Source organism: Serinus canaria, chromosome 8 (assembly GCF_022539315.1).
Source record: "Serinus canaria isolate serCan28SL12 chromosome 8, serCan2020, whole genome shotgun sequence".
Classification (NCBI taxonomy): domain Eukaryota; kingdom Metazoa; phylum Chordata; class Aves; order Passeriformes; family Fringillidae; genus Serinus; species Serinus canaria.
The window spans coordinates 4,021,192-4,041,545 of NC_066322.1; the positions used below are offsets into that span (position 1 = coordinate 4,021,192).

At 39.8% G+C, this 20,354-nt stretch overlaps 1 protein-coding gene across 9 annotated transcripts in view; it reads left to right on the forward strand.

The window, feature by feature from the left end:
• DAB1 (DAB adaptor protein 1) overlaps positions 1-20,354 on the forward strand; it is a 211,223-nt gene that overhangs the window by 102,589 nt on the left and 88,280 nt on the right. For all 9 annotated transcript variants that reach the window (XM_050977576.1, XM_050977577.1, XM_050977582.1 and 6 more), the window contains one exon: positions 5,743-5,942. In XM_050977576.1, coding sequence (XP_050833533.1) covers positions 5,876-5,942 — 67 coding nt within the window. In that variant the 5' untranslated portion in view covers positions 5,743-5,875. The remainder of the gene's footprint in view (positions 1-5,742; positions 5,943-20,354) is intronic.

Below are 20,354 nucleotides of genomic sequence, written 5' to 3' on the forward strand. Positions count from 1 at the left end.
TTTCCTCTGTTATCTGACATGTGGTATCAGAGGAATGAGGTGGAGTTTTTAAGCCTGCTCCTTTTTGATGTGATACCCTGCTAAAGCTTACAAAAGCACTCTGAGTGGAGTTTTGAGTCAGAAAGTGCATTTAAAGGAATGGTGAGTGCTGTATCTATACCCCAGCACACTGGGATTGTTCCTGGTTTTCAGCTCTCTGGGCTGGAGTTGCATTCCCTGCTCCATGGGCAGAGGAGATGTGGTTTTCCTGAATCAAATGAGATACCTTTAATATTTCAAAAATCCTTTAAAGCAAGTCCATGTCTTCTATTTTGCCTTTGTTGCATGAGTGCTGCCCTGTATAATAGAAACTAGAAATTGGAATATTAAAATGAAATGTTAGTAATTTGCCATTAAAAATGTTGATGAAATCAATTCATGCCTTTGAAAAGCTTCTTTTTAATCCGGTCAGCATTTTCTGTGAGTAGAAAATTCACAGCACTTCTGGTGAATAATTGGTGGAGTGGAGTGCAGTATTCACCCCGACATGGAGTGATTTCCAGGAGGAATTTCAGTAATTATTCCTGCCATCGTTGGAATACTAATAAAAATCTTACTTTAGAAATATTTTATAGGTCATTTTTTTTTGCCAAGATGCTCTTCAGTGGTGAATCAGCTTCAGTGGTGCTGTTTACCCCATCTGAGGAGCTGGGTAACATGCCTGAAAGATGCCCTAGAGACAGCAAAATGAAGCATAGTTTAAACCACAGTAAACTTAATAAAATGTGTTATTAGCCTAAGTTACATGTAGAATTTTGTTAAAAAAAGAGCTTCTTGTTTTCAGGAGATAAGAGAAGTATTTTATGAATACAGTCAACTACAGCAATTAAATACTAAGGGAAATTAAATGCTATGGTTGGAGTACTAGGTATTTTTCTGATATTGGATGAATTAGAAAGGGTTATTTGGCAATGTTCTTCTGGAAGACACTACAGACATAGAACAGAAAACTGCATAAAGGACATAAAACTCCTTCCTTTCTAATAATATATAGAAAATCAGGAGTGGAGGGAAATAAACGCTCATTTTAGAGCAAACAAAACTAAACATGAAATCTGGAGGCAGCTGTGAGTCTTAAAAAGCTGTCTAATTTAGGGATTGAGTGGGAGGTGAAGGGTGCTGGGTTCCAGGGGAGGGTTTGTAGGGGAATAAATGTTTGTGTAGTATCTCAGTTTGTGCATGTCAACAGTAAAATTCCTTTCAGCTTTACAGGCTGCAGAAACACCAGTAAAGGAATGGCAGGAAAAGGCAGTGCTGGCATGGAGTGCCACAAAGGAGACTCCTTTGGCTTTGTCACTGGAAGCAGTGCATTCTGCTGTTCTGGGGCAAATGGCAAAACAGAGGGGAGGGACAGACCCGTGAACAATCCAACAGGGGCTGTTTTCTGTGGCAGGGCAGTCACAATTTCAGTGCAGTCCTGTTAAACACTTTAATTTGCTGTAATGAAGTCTCACCGACAACTCTCCTGTTTGCTTTTGTTTCCTCCTCATTTTCTCCTCTCTGTCAGTGTCTTAATCTCTCTCTTACCTCAGCTTGCTCCTTTTCTGGTCCTTACTTGCAGGCCTTGTTAGCTGCAGTGTATCAGTGGGTTTTGGATCAGTCCCTTGGGTTCCTGCTTGGAATTAGTGCAGTGCCTGCTGTGACAGATGAATCCTCTGGTGTTCTCCTGCCCTGACCATTGGGGAAATGAGCTGATGAGTACAAAACAGTGTGAGCAGCTCCAGAGGATTTCCTGGCCCCTCTCCCTGGAGGGTACTAAGAGCACTGGTGGCAAGGATGGGTTTTCCATGGTCTGTTTGTGTGTGGTCCCACTGCTGTTCTCTGTATTGGGCTCTGAGGGCAGGTGGGAAATGGATGAGTAACATTTTCTCCCAGGATTGCAGACCCTCACACTTGAACTGGTTTTAGTTTTCCAGGATCACAGCACTTTTCACTTCTATTTTGATTTACATTTTACCCTTTTAGTATGTTTGGGCTTTGCTTAACACTTGTAAAACCGTGGGCATCAACATGATTATGCTGGGAGCTTTGGAGGAGAAAAAATTAATTGTAGGACTCCAGAGACATAAAAGCAGGAGCTAAGGATGGGAGCACAGCTTTAGTTTTGTCAAACCAGTGTTTGGGAGGTACCATCCTCTTGTAAAATCCCACTTTGTGGCTGTGGAGAAGTTAAATACCAAGGGAATGCCAGGGCTTAGTTACAAATCCTTTCTAAGACTGCTTTTCTTTTATATAAGCAGATGGAGAGTGGTTCCAGGGGAGGGAACTTCTTAAGTTTTGAAGTCCCGAAGAAAATTAATTAATTCATGTATTTGAAAGCCAGAGGGGAAGTATTATGATCATCTTGTCTGACCTCCTTCATAACTTGGGCCAAGGGAAGTCTCCTAATAACCCCTGCATGAGCTCACTGAAGCGTGGTTGAAAAGACAAATGATTTGACAGAAATTGTTGTTCCACAGGCGTGTGGGGGAGGCGAGTGGAGCTTGGGACTCATTTCCCCATGCATAAAGGGTCCAACCTGTGTTAATCCCAACTGCAAAGTGAATTTACAGAAGTATTTCTTTGCTAAGGCTTTAGGTTTTGTGCTGGCGTAGGAGTAATAGAGAACACAGGCTTAAGAACTTCTGGAATTAAGAGCCAGTTAATTCCAGAATGCTCTGATTGTGTTCCTGCTGTAGCCACTTAATAAGGCCACGGAAAATGTCAGTATTTTGTTAAAATGAAGAGCTCAGAATCCTCTTTAGGAAAAGCTGAGGCATGCATATAACATTGCAATAGCTGGAGCAGTAGCAAGGCACACAAGGAGATTTTTAGAGTGGATGGATATGTGTAAGACAATGGAATTTTTAATTTTATTTATTTTTCCTTTTTGGAAAACACAGCTAACAAAATTTTGTCTTTAGAGAGGGGAGAGAAACGTGGCAGACCTGATCAAAGCAAATAGCATCTCATTGATAAAACACATGCTGCACTACTTCCCACAGTTGGGAGGCTGTGGTATTTAACAACGGTGACCTAGATTGGAGGAGACAATGAAAGCTGTTGCGGTGAGGAGCAGATTGACTGCCATTCTCATCTGGGTAATAAACGGCTGAAATATGGACAGTGCATGAAAGTTTACTAATGTGGCTTGCATAAAGACCTGTACTTTTGGAGGAATTGTCTCGATAGCAAATTCAGTTTGAACTATGGCTGGTGTCTGACAGATGTTTATGTGCTCCTTTACAAAGACACCTATTACTTTATTCAAGGATCTATGAGCCTGTGAGAGTATGACCTGATTAGGTTTGAAAGTAAATCAATATGTGAACCTGTCCAAAAACAGACATGCATTTATTTTAAAAAATATAACTCAGTGGGATAGCCTCGAGGGGATATAGCTTTTCTGGAGAGTTTCAGATGAGATAGCAGTCATATGTTGTTACTTTAAAATATTCAGTGCCATTCAGATGCTGCTATTTCAGCTGTCCTGTTGGAAATAGCTGACAACAGGAGATGACATTCCTGATGCTTTGTAGCCACAATGGCCTTCTAAGACATTAAAACTTGCTTAACTACAGACCCCAGGGGTATTTGGTATTTATTTTTAATTTATTTTTTTAATAAGTGGACCTATTATAAATTATATTTCCCTTTTGTGAAGTGGCTCATGTTAGTGCTCCTTGTAGAGTTATGCAGTTAACCTTTGGGTAAATATAAATCCAAATTCTCGAAAAATAAACTGTCAATCCAGCTGTGACTCGAGAGATGCTTTAAGTAAGTGCCATTGAGCTGTAAAGGCTGATGCATCCCTACTGTGCTGTAAAACTAAATATTATTAAATTGGGTTGCAGGCAGGGGGAGGGGAAGGAGATGGGGGTTGTGAGGGACATCTGTTCTGCTCAGAGCTCCTCTCCCTGCTCGTGGGGGGATTTGAAGCGTGAGTGAGGAGGGTGAGAGCGTTCCCCCCAGCCCTGCTCCAGCAGCTGTGCTTGGGGAGAGGCATCTCCCTGTCCATGGACCTGGCCAGAGAGAGCTTGGGTCCTGGAAGCCTCACTTTGGGAGCTGTTAGTCCTTTTCCCTCCCTGACCAGCCTTTGCTTTGTCCTTTCCTACTCCTTTCTCAGCTGAGAAGATTCATCGAGATGCTGTTGGTTTATTCAGGTCTGTAACACCAAGCAGGTGTGTTCAGCAAGCGCTGCAACTTCAATTTGTGCCTTGCTTTATTTTTTTTTTTCTCCTTTTTTTTACCATGCAGTGCTTATTCAGATTCCACAGAGGGGGGAACAGGGAATTTTGTATTTCAAAATCAGTTCAGCAGATTTTGAAAAGCTATCTTTGAATATTCTATAATACACAGACAGATTTGAAGAGCTTATTAAAGAAAGCCCCTGACACACTTCAGCAATATTAAATCACTTCAGACGGTGCATGGCAGTGTAATGTTACTGAAGCATTTTAAAATGTTAAAAGAGCCTGGATTTGAAAGTACTGGTGGCTTCACAGCCCTTACTGTGAAAAGTGATTTAAAGTGTCAAAATTATTCCAGTGTTTGCAGTCTGTTACTTTCTTAAATGACAAAGAAGGGACATTAGTAAATAACTCTAACTGCAGTTAATCTCTGGCCATCTAACCAGCTGATATGCTGGGTTAATATCTTTATTAAATGCTTATTTAATAAGTGGGCAGCTGTTCCAACAGGCCAGATGGACTTCTCTGTAATTGTGCTAATAATGAGAACTTTCTCACAAAAGAAAGGGCAGTAAGAAGATGCATTTGGTGAGGGAACATCCTGACAAATGGCTTCAGGACAGTCTGGTCCTCTGCCCTCAACAGACTGGCTGGAGTAAGTGGTTCATCCCTCAAAGCAGGAAGGACCAGCAGTGAGAACTGGAGCAATGGGTTCTTTTTGGCTTAGATGTTTATTCTTTGTGTTTTCTTTGCCTCCAGAGCCCTGACATCCCCAGTCCTGCCTCCCTCATCCTGCTCCAGCACATTCCTGCTCTGGGTTCACACCTGGTGCATTTTTGTCCCCAAGAAATACACAGCTTTCTCCCTAAATGTTCTCCCTCTAGATGTTATCTTTTTGCACCTATCCCATTTATATTTCATGGGTTTAGTTAACTGTTTTCAGAGATCTGTACGAGAAAGATTACTAGATGGGTGTTAAAATTACAGCTTTGTTTGTGTGGAGACAGAGTCTTTTATACTGGAAACATTATCATAAGCAAGAGGAGTGGCAAAGTATGATGTTCTCAGCATGAGCAATGAATACATTTTTCATTTGTCTTTGTTCAAGTAGAAGAATGAGAGCACTGAAAGAGAACTGGAGGAGTAAAAATCTGTACTTACTCACTGGCAATATGGAATTGGTGCATTTAAGAATTGAGTCCTTGCAGATTTTTTTGGTTTTGGTGACATTTCCAGCTACTTCCTGCATTGTGGTGTCTCTCCTCCAACTGCTGGTCCAGAAGTGCTGCTCTTCTCTAACCCTGAGCAGTGTCTCTAGGCTGTGAAGGCATCTTGGCTATGCCAAAACACCTCAAATACAGATGTTTGAGGTAGTCACAGATAATTATGCTTAAGCATCTAAAATCATGGACCACTGGCTCAATAGATGGAGAACTTCATGTGTTTCTCCTTTGCGATGGTTTGGCTTTTTTATTTTCCTTTCATGTTTTAAACCCAGAAAATGACTGTTCCTTTTTGTTTCCTTCCCTAACAGCACTCGAAGGGAGTGAATGAGATGAACTGTTTGGGTTATAGTATCTGAAAGGCTAAATTATTCTCTTGGAGAGACGTTCTAAATGAGCCTGACCGAGATCCTGGATCTGTGTGAAGAGGACTAAGGATATAGGATGTCAACTGAGACAGAACTTCAAGTGGCTGTTAAAACCAGCACAAAGAAAGACTCCAAAAAGAAAGGTAGGGACTCATTTCTCTTTATTTGTGTGTGTTTTGTACTTTAATCAGCTCCTACATCAGCCACCTTTGGCACATCTGTGGCTCTTCTGTTATCTGTGTGCTCAGTGAAAGTGGGATTTGTTAAGCTCACTGGAAGTCTGCTACAGAAATATGGGGTTTGATTCTATGACATAAAAAAATTATATCCTTTTGAAATATGAGAAAAAATTTGCATATTATTTATGGTTCACAAAGAGAAATAATGTTTTTAAAATTACTCAACAAAAGATCGCTTTTCTTTTTCTCTGCTGATAAATACGTTTTCTTCTAATTGCTTTTCTGATTTGTTTTGAACTAACCAGAGCTCAAATGCACTTTCTGTTCCTGGAGTTTGAATTTTACTGACTCTTTGTCAAGTTAGAGAACTCAGTAGCAGTTTGTGGAGAGATTAATTAATCTGGTATAGATAAATATAAATGAAGAAGAAGAAAAGTCAAAATTAAGGAGAAGCTGTGGAGAAATGCATGGTTGTTTAGTTCATATTTGTATTTACAATTTTGCCTCAGACTGTAGAGCAGTTCTTTGGAGTGGTAAGTGTGAGAAATGGGACCAGATGAATTTGGAGCTTCTCCTTGCTTAAAGATTTTTAGTGGGGATTTTTCTCCTTACATTTTTATTAGCACTTTTATTGCTTATGGTTTTAAGTGCTGATGAACTTGGAGCACAAGACCTTAATTTGTTAAATTGTAGTGGAAGTTCTTGCTGATCTGTGTTGCCATATTGGTTATTTTTTTTTAACATACACATGAAACTGAGATTGAAAACAGATTTAATATGAATTACTCAAATAAAAAAAGTAAAACCAGAAAATAATCATACTGAATAGTTTTAATACTCAACACAGCAAGATTTGAACTTTCATGTGAGCTCTAGAATTCGTAATTCTCTTTCTTTCTGTGGAGGTGCCTTTTAGCCATTTACTTCTGAGGGTTTTTTCATTTTCCTAAGACAAAAAAAAACCCCTCATCTTTGCTTATATATGTATAATGCAATTTTACTCATATATAATGCAACTTTGTAATGTATCATGTAAGTTTTACTCATAGTAAACTTGAACTGCTGGGCAGCAATACCATTTACTGCAGCAATTCTGCCAAAACATTTACTAAGGCCTTGTATTCCCTTTGGCTTTTGTATCAGAAATCTTTATCCTAGAGTTTGCAGAAAGCACAGCAATTAAAAAATTTCAAGTGTTTGTTCAGGAAGATGGTTTAAAAACCTTCTGACTGCTCTAGGCCTACACTCACAAATCAAAAATGATTCATTTAAGATAAAAAAGCTCCAGTTGGGAAAGGCAAGAAAAGGGGAACTTTGATGTAAATGAGAATGTGATCTAAGATGTTTAAGGCAAATAAAGTTAAAGTGGTTTGGTTGTATGATCATTCAGTTTTTGGGGGCAGGCAGGAAATTAAAAAATGTCATTTCTTTGCAATATGGATAACATCTTTTTGATGTGTGTCTCCTATCTTATTTCTTCTGCTGGAGGCTGAAACTTTTGAAACCAGCAAACAACTCTTTTAGGAACTCAATGTTTATGCTAATAAAATATTCAGCATCCAACTTGTAAAAACATTTCCATAAATCACAATAGCTGAACACTTCTCTGCCCAAAATCTGATTCTGTCCCCCAAATGGAAATTCTGAAATTACTTTCAATGCTGAGGGGGAGTATAAAATATATTGTATGGCAGTGCTGTGAGTGTCTGGAGAGCTGGAAGGGACAGGGAATGGCAGTGGCACATCCCAGGGTTGTTCTGGCTCAGTGCTGTCTGTGCAGTCTGAGTGCATCCATGCCATCAGCCATCCCAGGGCTGGGGCAGTGAATGCTTCACACAGACAAGGTACACAATGCACACACTGTGTGCTATTCAAATCCCACAGAACCAGAGTCAAAAGAAACTTGGTGTGCTCATTTACTTGTCATTGAGTTGTATGCACTTCCCTGTGTTCCAACAAAGGAGCTCTCCTCTCTATAGTGGGAGTGATGGACACGTGAAAAACAGGGATTTTTTTTTCCCTTTTTTTTCCCAAGTTCATTAACTGTGAGCAGTGGCAGGTAGCAAGTGCTAACATGAAGTTTTTTATGTTGCTAATCAATGAGTTTGATTATGCAATGGAACTGAGTATTCCCAAGAAATCAGTCTTTGCTGTATAAACAGAAATTTCAACTCTGGTGTTTTTTTATTTTTTCAGCTCAGTGTTTTGTTGCACTTCTGGAGGAGCCATGCATCCCTCTCCATCCTGAGCAGGGGCAGGTCTCTTTTGCTGTATTATCCACTGTTTTGGTAGCTCTCCTGCTTTCTGCAGATCTCAGCACTGCATGGAATGTCTGTCCCACGTTTGTATCCCCCTCTGGAAGTCTGGGGTGACTCTGAGGGGATGAGGATTAGTGTGGAGATGGAACATGGGACTGGGTTCTTTCCTGATCTCAGCCTAAATCTTCTGTGTAGAGTCAGCTAAATCTTTAGTTCTCTTCATCTGCATAAACATCCAGTAAGGTGATGTTTATTATTTGGAGTGTTGAAATAAAACAAAGCTTAATTCCTGGGATTTGTAAGGTGTGTGGATATGAAGCAGCATAAATTGTCAGGTAAATGTGAGCAGCTTTTCTTACTGATGTACAATGGCCAAAAAGAAAGCAGTGACTTCTACACTTGTGGTAATAGTGCCTACCTTGAGTTAAAGCCACTGTGATGTCATTAGTTAACAATTTAATAACCTGGACAGGTTGGAAAAAGAGTCCAGGAGGAGTCTGATGATATTTAGTGAGTGTGAATGCAGAGTCTTGCTGCTGGGATGGACTAACTCCCTGCCAGAAGGGTGGAATGTGTGGCTGAAGTTTCTTTAGGATTTCATATTACTGCCTTTAGGCTCTGTTGCATAGACTGCTGACTTTTGGGTGACAGGGAAATAGTTTGATTTGTGCTGAAGATGGGGCAAATGACAATGCTGGTGCAAAGATTGGACCAAATATTTCTTTGATGTGCTGGGCACACACAGAAAACTCTTTCTGGAGTCACATGCAGAGCAGTTCCCTTTGGAACACTTCTCTTTAGGCATGGTGTTTTTACAGCCACGAGCTTTGTGGTCACAGCCAGCTCTGCAGTGTCTCCACTGTCATCTGAGCTGGTTTGTGAGGTAGTGTCAAGAGCTTAAATAGAAAACCTTCTCAAAAGCTGCTGTTTGCACAGAATCACAGCTGAGGAGCTCTGATGTTCTGTGGCTAAGTTCAATATTTACACAATCATATCAGACTGTAATTTTGTATGTTAACATTATCACCCTGGATAACCTGAAAAGCAGGCTGTTGAAAAACCAGGTACAAACTTTGCCTTTCATTCAGCCCATATTAATCTGATGGATCCAGGGTTGGGTGGGCTCTAGAAGTGCATCCTGGTCACACTCCTGGCAGAGGGGTTGGAATTTTATCTGACCTGGAAATAGCATTATGGGAACAGAAGTGAGCCAGGCACCTCCCTTCCTCTGCAGATTGTCACTTTCTCCTCCCTGTGCTGTGAAGCTCCTTGTCCCTTGAGGACCAGTGTTTCACCCTGACCTCCAGAGCCCTCCTTCCTGCACTTCATTCCACTTTACAGGCTTACAGTGCACTAGGTGTTATTAGAGGAGATTATATTTCTGCCATCCCCCACCTCCAGCCCAAATCTTCATGCCACTCTTGCTGATATCTGCTGGTAACTTCATTGTAATTATCTTTTTTGCTCACATTTTAAAAGATATCCTGGAGAGGTTTCATGTTGCTCTCTAAGTGGAAATGGTGAAAAATTCTCAGGAGATTTAGAAAGCTCGATTTGAGGACTTTTTTTGGTGATGCAATTTGAGGACTTTTTTTGGGTGAGCTTGCCAGAAGTCATGCGTTCTTTAAGAACTGTTTAGAGAATTAATGGTATAACTAATGCCCTTAAATTCTGATGTTATTTTGTTTGTTTATGTCATCTGGTTCATTAAGAAGTGGATAAAAATTGTGTGTTTGTATCATTCAGGATAGGAAATTAGAGTTTTTTTAATAGCCAGAGTTGTTAGAAGCACAAACCATGTTTGCCTTGTAGTACATGGGGAAAAAGCTTTGTTGTAAGTGTGTATAGATTATTGAATCAAATTGAAAACATTTACTTGAGCCTATCAGAATTAAAATTGATTTAGTAACCTCTCTGGGGGAAATGTCTTGCATTGATGTTGAATTCACACTGATAACTGCCTGGGAAAATCCCTTCTTGCAAAATTAGCTGAACAGAAAAATTGAAATGGGAGGTCAGTATAGAACTGAGCCAGGCTACCGAATTTCAGCACAGATCTGTGTCTGCTTAGGGTAGGCCAAGGGACTTTCCTAGAGATTTAATCTCTTCCTCTTGCACTTAAATTCTGTAATTTTTCTATTTGAAGCTTTGGGCTGGTTCTGCAATTCCATCTCTCATCATATTCCCATTGTAAGACTCCTGAGTCAATTTTCAAAGTGACAGGGCCTCGTAAAGAATGGAAGCACATTCAGAGGGGAGCTTGGGCACGTTGGCACTCAGCATGATGGTGGTTGATGCTCAGGTCTCCTTGGGTGAGATTTCCTTGTTTATTTGGTTTCCAGAGCATGTGGGAAGCACGTGGCATCTGGGAGCAGCTCAGGGCAGGCAGGGCGCCAAGCTGGGGATTGCTGCACCCAGCCAGTAGGAATGGGACATTTAGGGAGAGTGGGACGTGCTCTGCTGGAGCTGGAGGTCTTCTCCTGGCCTGGAGCTGGGCTCTGTGTCCAGGCTGGATGGACATCCAGGTGCCCAAGCCATGCTCCAGGAGGGAGAGCTGGTTCATGCCAGATGAGGAGTTTAACACTAGGGAGGATGGCATGGCATTGCTGGCTTGGAGGTGGGAGATGTGAGTCTGATCCTCTTGGGATCACGATGGCAAAAAGCTTAATTGTCCCATTTTATCTCTCCTGAGTGCTGATTAAAAGGAAAGCAGTGGCTGCAGGATCATTCCCGTGCGGATTGGGCCCGTGGCAGAGTCACATCTATTTCCTGGGTCTTTTAAGCACTAATGAGAGGCTGGGGTCTGTCTAACTATCTAAAGGAAAACCTTTGCATCCCCAGGAGCAAAACTCTTGTCAGACTAAGATCAAACAGGAGCTACCTAGTTAGTTTAAAAGCCTTTGGGGATAGGAAGCCTTTAAACGAGGTTATGTTTTGTCATTGTCAGTTTCCATCAGAGGTGCCTGATGCTACCTCAATCCTGTTTTGGGCTTCTTAGACCTCATTTGAATCCAGTCTTTGCACTAATCATTGCCAAACTCCAGAGTGGAATGGATGTTTCTGATAGATGTAAAAGTTACAATTTTGCTGACACACAGAAATCCTGGTGCAGTTTTTACAGCTCTGTTTCCAGGTTGGAACTTCAGCTCAAATGAATAACTGCTATGATGGTGGATCACTTTTTTAATGCATTGGATAGGGATGGTGGATTACTTTTTAAATGAATTAACTTCTTTTTGAAAACTTTGTGATCAATTATCAACAATTAAAGCATCATCACCATAATGAGGCATTTCAAGATGTCACATTGGTATAGGTTCATTTATTTTTCTGATTATGTAGCTAAGATTCATGGAATCCAGCAAAATTTAAATTTGATCTAGAGAGTAATGAACAAAGGAGCTTCTTTCATTGACTGGGAGTGGATTTGCTTTGTTTCCTTGCAGTAGCTATGAGTTTTTCAATAATTTATAGATCAAGTAACAGCAACATTAATTGATACACTAATTGTGTCCACATGCCTGCCTTTAACAAATCTCTTTTGTGAAATGATTACTGACAATATTAATTGCACGTCTTTTGTGAGTTGATATAAGTTATGAATTCATTCTCAAGTTGAAAGGGGGTGGGAAAATCATTAATTTTGACATTGTGTAGCTGTAATTAACAAGGGTTATCCAATAACCTATCATCAATTAGAGAGCTCATGAATTCTGTTTTAAATACCATGTACCAAAGGAGGTCTGAGGTTGTTAATTGAAGGATTCTTTGGGGGTGATGGATGTTGTCTCTTATTGCAGATATGATGTTTATTGTTGTATTTAATTGAGGGAAATCTGCCTAAACTAAGGTTGGGGCTGGTGTTACTTGGCTGCTCCTCAGCAGAGGAATCAATAATCTGTTGAACATTAAGAACAGCGTTTCTTGAGAGCTTCTGTTACAATTTCTCAGTGATTTAACAGTCATCAAAGCATTTCAGTTCAAAGTAGTAATCAGGAGCTCAATGCAATGCATATTCCAGAGAGGATTTGAGTCATGTAGCAGTCCATAAGTACAGGTGGGTGTTGCTGTGCCCCAGTGCAATGGGAGACCTGCTGTGAGCATCACCTGTGCATCCTGTTCAGCCTGTGCTGTACCTTGTTTCTGGCTGCATCCTCCTATGCTCTAAAACTACCCCTGAGATTTGACTGAAATGCACAGAAAGTGGGACTGATAAGGAAGTAGAATTCTAAACAGGCAAATCAATTAATTTTCAGCAAACCTTTTTCTCTGCTTGCAGTCATTGAAAAGACTCTCAGCAAAATTGCAAAATTCATATTAGAACTTTTGTAAATGGAGAGTTTTGTTTTAGGGAGCTCAGGGAAGAAAATTCTATTGTGTAATGAATAACTGAGCAGGAATGACCTAATTCATCCAGATTAGTAGCTAAAATACCTCCAGAGGTTTGGTTAAGTAGAAGTTTCCTAATATGGATCACAGAAAAATATTCTGCAGGGACAAGTATGTTGGTGATGATAATGGTTTTGTAGCATTCTTCATCCAAAGATATTTTCTTGTCCAATAAATATTAATGAATAACAGTTCTGTCAGCATGTTGCACTACGTGCATTTGGGCATTTGTAATTTTCTGAAATATTTTGCCTTTTTCATCAACATTATTATTACTTGCAGAATTTCCCATAAAATGCAATAAAGTGTTGCTCACTTGTATAATACAGATTAGAGGTATCAGCTGTGTTGATAACTGCTCCCATTTTGCTGAAGGGGTATCAAACACAAGTAAATTTGGAATATTAGCTTGATCCCAATATTAAATTGCTCACCAATTTTCCCTGAAATAAACAGGTAGAAGCATTGGTGTCCACATTATTGCAGTGTATACTTTTTCATATTACTTGGGAAAATTCCTCCAATCTTATATAATTGTATGTAATTTATGGAAAATCATGAGCTTTCTGGACCTATGTACATATGGGGGAAATGCAAGTTGATTTCAGAAGTGGTTAAATCCTTGCATCAAAAGCCAGTGCTGATCTCTCATTTACTTTGCAAAGATTGCAGCACAAATCAGGGCAGAGCTTGGTGTGTAATCTGAGGATCCTCTTTCTTATTTTGTGCTTTAACCAGCACGTTTCACTCTATCCCTTTTGACATCACAGTAATTTCATTAATCAGCTTGTGAAGAAGAACCTGTGAAGGAATGTACAAGTTAGCAGACACATTCAGGGTTTGGTTTGTGTGTTTAGGTAGCCTGAATTAGAAGTGTTTATTTAGATCTGAGCACTTCTGGTTAATAAAAAAGTCACCCACAGAATTGGTGCCATTTTGAAATACTGTTACAGAAATTGTAAGCCCTTCATTCATGCCTTGTGGTATATTCCTCTTAAAGAGCTCAAAGAAATATGTAGGGAATGTGGCCAAGTAATAGGCTCAGACTTCCTGTGATAAATATGTCAGGGCAGACATTCACTGTGCTCCTAAGGGGTGAAGAAAAGATGTGGCTGTGATCCTCATGCATGATTCTGTCTATGGGATCAATATGGACATTATTGGTCCTCCAGAAAAAGGGTAATATATTATATATACATAAAATGTATTTGTGTTGTCAAGTGATAGAGTGGATGTTCCTTCTGAGTCCCTTCCAACTCAGCTTATTCTGTGATTCTGTGAATGTGCTGAAGCATAACACTTCTCTTGAAAGTGAATTAGAGATAAACATGTCCTCAGAAATAATGACATCCTATTTGTATTATTTTATCTAAACATTATCATTGATAATAGCTAGTGTTGGTATAAGGACAGGAAAGAGAGCATTTCTCTGCTTTTACATTGGCTTGGTTTTGCATGTGTGACAATATTTAGCTTGCTTAACTAAGTAATGTGTTTGTGGGGGGGTCTTTTGTATGAAAAAGAAAGGGATGTACTTTAATGCTCATTGGCATCTTTCCTTCTACTTGCAGCAAGAGTGGGGGGGGAGCTGATAGCCCAGTATTGGAATATCCCAGTATTGAGCTAAACCTGAGAGCTGCCAAAGGCCATTTTCAGTCTGGTTCTGGCTGCAAAACCTCATGTGGAGACGCTCAAAGTCTTAAAATGTTTCTGCTTTGAGCCTCCTGAACAGCCAGAGCCTGTCCCCAGAGCCTCTCTCCACAGATGAGGATCAGTGGGGTTGAAATCACTTCTGATTTAGACGCTGTGTTTATCCTGTTCTCACTGCCCAGGCTGAAACACCAAACCCAATTATCACTTATTTGCAAGCAGCAGTTTACCCCCTTTATTTACTCCAGTATTGGCTTTTCCCAATTCCTTTTATTTATGCAGTTGTGCAGTGCAGGAGAACAGTTGCCAGCACAATATCCATTATTATTCTGACAAGAACAGAGTAGCTTTCACTTCCATTTCCCAGAGACAGCATTACTCATTGCTGCAAAACAGCATTAAAAACAGGAGAAGGAGGGTGAATTATCATTTGGCAGCAGAGTCCCAGCACTGCCTGTCCTTGCTCCCTGTAGATCAAGTTTGAAGCAGAGGTGGGAAGGACGTGTGGTCTCTCTTTGTGATGGGGCAGTCAGGGAAGCAAACAAGCTGTTGCTCCATTGATACAAAAGTCATTGGGACTGGAGCCAAAGAAATTGATATGATTGTGTTTCCAGCATCTTCCATTGAGGGTAACTGAATGGTGAGCTACAGGGTTTGGGAGGGATTTTTCCTCTCCCATATCCTCCTGCCAGTGGTTTCAGGGGCTCTAGATATCCTGCAGAGTTGCCCAGAAGCACAGACAGCTCCAGCCTTGACTTCTAAATTTCACAGCAGATTCTTCTACAAGTGACAGGAGCAGCAGCTTCCTCTGGAGCCAACTTTAAAGTCTACCCTGCTTTACCACCAGCTAATGCTGAACAGCTAATCTGTGATCTATAATTACACCTCTTATGCTCTTAGTTTAGTTAGAGGGAGAATTGTGTAGTGAAAAGGATGATTCAGGTAGTGAAATGAAATTAAGTGCAGTCTTTTGAGGTTAACTATTAATTTCATTTTAAATATAAAATTGCCTTGAAAGTAATAAGAGGGTAATATTCACACATCACAATAAGCTGCTGATAACTAGGTGGAAGGCAAAAACACCAGTAGTAGTTGGATGAACCATTCTTTTTTTTTGTAGCCTTGTGTTGCCTGTTTAAGTTTTAAATTGAATTCAAATGTCCAAAGTCACATAAAGTGAATTAAATGCACCAGGGAAATTGGATGTACTCTGAACTCAAGCAGGGCTTAAGTTTAATATTGACATGGTTACCTTGAGTGTTCAGTGTTTGCTGTATTTACTAGTGTAATATATTTATGGCTTATAGTTCTTTTTAAAAATTGCACCTATTTGAAATGTCTCTTTAAAAATCATGTTAGCAGCCCTTGCCAGTAAAATTGGCTGTGGAAGAACACAGCCTCTGCTGTGGTGAGCGTGTCAGAAGGATGGCAGTGCTCGAGAGACACTGGAGATTAAAATGAAAGCTACCTACAGAATTCTTTATCTCTCTTGCCTATTTTCTTTCCCTGTGCTGGACTATAACTAAAGCAATCCATTATATCTATGCCTCAGTTTAATTGCATTAAAGAAATGCCGGGGCTCTAAGGTTAAGCACTAAAATTCTAAGGAAGCAGAGCCTCAAAGTTGCCAGTGTAAGCCTCATTTAACATCCCTTCAGGATACACATTTTCATACAGTTTTTAATGAGCTGAGCTCATCTTGCTGTTTCCTGGAGACCTTTGTCCTGCTCAGTGAATGGAAGGACAGTGGTCAGGGAATGTGCTCCATTTGGGGCTGCTGTCTCTGCTTGGAAATCAGGATGGAGCTGATGCTTTGTTTGCATCACACCCCATCCTGAATGTGGATATGTGGCTATTGATGGAGTCTAAATCTGAATTCCTTACATCTCAGAGAAATTCTTTTCATATATACCTCTGAAATAAGTTCAAAATGAATAGTGTGAATGACTGGACATCAGTGCAGGCCCTCAGAGGAGTGCAGTCAGAGCAGGATTTGGGAGGGATTAATTTGCCAGAGGAACTAATGAGAAGAGACTGAGAGTTGGTTAAGATACAGATGCTTAACATGATCCCAGGGTTAGAGCAGAGGGGGATGAACAATCTTTAGTGACACTGAGGTTTATTAGAGATTATCTAACTGTAAAATGATGGAAAGGCCCATACTTTGAAGCTCATCTGCATGTGCATGTGTTAATGAGGTCCAGGATAAGGCTAGTCAATAATAATTCTTTTTAGGCCAACTCATTTCCTACAAGAAAATTGTAGGTGGTCCCACTCAGTGAGAGATATTTACTTTAGTGAAACAAACACAGCCTGGGTGTTCAAAAATAGCTTGAAAGGAGTCCTACCAACCTGAAAGATCACTTTTATGCTAATTAAAAAGGGGTCATGTCTGGGGTTTTTTTATGCAGACATATTTAAGAAAAGCAACAAAGATCCTGGAGTCAGATCTCATAGAAGCAATGAACCTTTATTTTATTGTATTTGAAAACCTTTAGGATTTTATCTTAATTTCACCATTCCTTTTAAATTATCTCACAACCATTTTCAGGGACATGGTCATTTAAGCAAATAAAGATAAAGTAAATATATATTTCACATATTTAAAAACCTAGTAAACTCTCTCCAGTAATTTCTTAACTCAGTAATTCCTCATATTCTATTCAATGCATAAACTGCTGGTGTACTGAAAAGATTAAAAAGATAAAGAGGAGGCTTGGGTTTGGGTTTTTTTAATCTTGTGGTGGAACCAATTATTTGGGGTTAAATGTCCATAGAGCAGTCAGATATTGGATTTTTAGTATGTGAAATTATTGTGTGTTGATATGAAATACTTCTTGTCTTTGTATTAAACTCCTCTGTTTTTAAGACAAAATATAATTACAAAAAAGAATTTTGAGGGGAGATTAATGTTTGATTGGTAATGAAGCAATCAGTGCAAATTTAAAGGTGCAGTAAGCACTTCTATAAACACACAGTGGAAAATGTATTTCCTGTTGCCTATTAAGATTGTCAAATAAAGATGTCACTTTTAACAAGTAACCTGATAGTTGGTATTGGAGTCCAGTTTTGTAGTAAAATGTTCACAAGAGAGGAAATAGGAAGCCTTGAAGTTGTGAAAAGTTTTTCACCATTTACTCACAGTTCAGCTTCCAGGGAGGTTCTATGGACATTTAATCTGGTTTTGAATATTTCATAACAAGGAAGCTCATTGGGAACTGTTGGCCAACACAAGAGTGAGAAAGTCAGAGCTGCACCTTTGAGTGAAGTTATCAAAGAGGGCTTCTATCTTTTATTAAATTTGTGCCATGAATATGGGAATATGTGTTGTTTTCCACTGCTGGATCACAGGGGAATGCTCTGGTTAGAGAAGGAGCTGGGGGAAAAGACCCCAAGGTGCATCTCTTCATGTGTTTTTCCAGGAATGTGAAGTTATCTTCAGAAATGTAACTTGAAGCTCGTGTGAGTTCACTGACCATCAGATGAACCCTGTGAAGGCAGCCTTATATTTTCTGTGTTTTCTTCTTGCTCTGTTCCACACAGGCTATCTCTAGCAGATAAGTCTAAACTATTAAAACATCATCTTTTGTTAATGCCCCATAACCTCTGCAGGCCAGATTTTGTAGTTTCTGTCATTTCACACTAATTATATCCAAACACAAGCTGATTTACTTTTTTCTTTCAAAGCAGATGATGTTTGGAGGAGACTGAATTCTCTAAGGTTAGTAATGAAGTTTCCATTTGAAGTAACCCAGTTCAAAGGGGGAAAATTTCCCCTTTAGGTTTAGAGCAAAGGTTCTAAAAGCCTAAGATGTGAAAATAAAGAGGCACTAGCTATAAATACCTTTCAAATTATGTCTCTTTAGACTTGCTGAAATGTGTGGTTAAGCTTCTTTCTAAGCTTTAAAATATTCAAGGTTATTGGCCTGCATTAAACTCAAAACCTTTTAGATACCATTTTTTTAACCAAGTTATTCAGAACTGACAAGTGGAAAGATTTGAAAATAGGGGTCTGTGAGGAGAAAAAAAACAAAAGACTTGAAAGAAGGAACTGAGTGTTTTCTCCCAAGAAAATTATTTTAGTATTTTTACACTCCAAAGTGAATTATCTTAATTAGTAAGTGTATAGCACAAGCAGTTCCCTCTTGCCAGTGCTGTTTATATAAACTAAGCATCCCTGGAAAATGGGTATTTAGTCAGCCAGACTCATGTCTAGAAAACATGAGTATGCTTATGACCAAGACAAAATATTCTAAGTGCATCACCTGTGAAAGTTCCTTTGCCAGCATTTGGAGCAGGGTCTTCATTTGATCTGCTGTGTGTGATGGGCTTTGAGGTCTGAGATTTCATAAGCAAATGTTCCTATTCATCAGAATTTCATTTACTTAGATATATTAATTTACACATTTACTTATCTAAAGCCTAACAGTGAGTAGTAATTCTGACTGCTAAGTCAGAATTGTTGAGGGAAACACTTTTCTTTCATGAAATCTTCAGCTTTGAGTCTGGAATTCAGCCATTAGATGTGGGAGTGGAGTGCAGCTGGAACAGCCTTGCCCCAGTGAATGCACAGCCAGTGCTTGCATTGGCAGTGGTGGAATTCCTCCAAGTGATGGTGTTTCACACCCAGGTTTGGAAAGGGAACTGGATCACTCCAGGGCAGTGAATCCCAACACTCACTGTGTGATTGGAGGTGCTCTTTGTGCTCCCTTTTTAAAAAACCCCCTCAGTGGTGTTCGGGATGGGAAGATTGTGCAAAAAGCAGTGAATCACTGAGTATCTGCATCCATTGGATCCTGCAGGTTTTTATTTCTAGTGTCTGACAGAGGTGTAGCTAAAGCTTCATATGACTCTTCTTTAATGTACTTAACCTTTGTACCAGAGGCATTTTTATTCATTTGGTGTCTAAGTACAGCAGGAGATTGGAGCAGCATTGCCAACCTCTGCAAATGCTGTAATCATGGGATTAACCTACTTCAGAGCCCTGGGAGCACGCTCACTTGGTGGGGAGAGCAAGAATGTTTTCATCACTCTGAGTTCACTGGCAGGTTTTGAAACCAAATTCTGCTCTTTTCATTTGTGTCTCAAAGTGGAAGGTGCAGTGGAAATGATTGTTCCCTCTTCTTCCATTCTACTTAGGGGAATGAGAGTATCTTGTAAATTTTCTGTGCCTCTGTGAGAAGGTTTGTATTTATTTCTGCTGTGCATGGACACAGAGACTTTCCTAGCACACGGATTGTTGTTTTAGGAAGAGGAATGAATGACTTGCTATATCCCAAAGTAATTTGTCAGTCAGCTTTGGGTTTCCTGCTTACAACAGCTCATAGTTATTACAAGCAGAGCCCTTTCAGCATTTTAGGCACAAGAAGTGAGTGTAAAAGGCAGTGCTCATGTCCACTGTGTACAGTTTTCATCTTAGAGTGGAATCTTTCATTTTCATTTTACAATGGAATATTTTTCTATTCTGAAATGAAAATTTGAAAGATTCCCTTCTAAAACCAGCCTGATTCTTTTGTTAGAGACCCATGTACAGAAATTTAAGAATGGTCAGGTTTGTTGTCAGCTGTCCATAACCTGATGCTTCTTTCCTGCTTTTAATCTCCTGCAACTGAAACTTCCAGATTTCCTAGGATGATTTTGGGGGTGCTGCTGTCTGTGAAAAGCCTTGTGAACTTCTGGGTATGTTTAGAGGAAGTCACACAGAGCAACTGTGCTAATAAAAGAGAAGTTAACCTGAAAATGGGGCCTTCAAGGAAGCAAGAGTAGGAAAGTAGAAGGAATTGTTGCTATTTTTGATTACTTTTCACTAGCTATGGACCAGCCCCACAGAACTCAGTGCATGGTCACAGCACTGCATCTCCACCATGCCTTAAAAAGAGAACAAACTGGCATTTTGTATCTAGACAAACAGTCCCTGCTTTCCTTCCAGTTAATTTTCAGTGAAAAGAAGCAACAGCCAGTTTTCTGGTTCTAACTGCACTCATAATAATAGCAAGTTGGCAGCAATGGTGAAGAAGGGAAATTCACGCCTTTGCAGCTAAACATTTTGTTCTGAACTGTATTTTAATTACAAAATGTC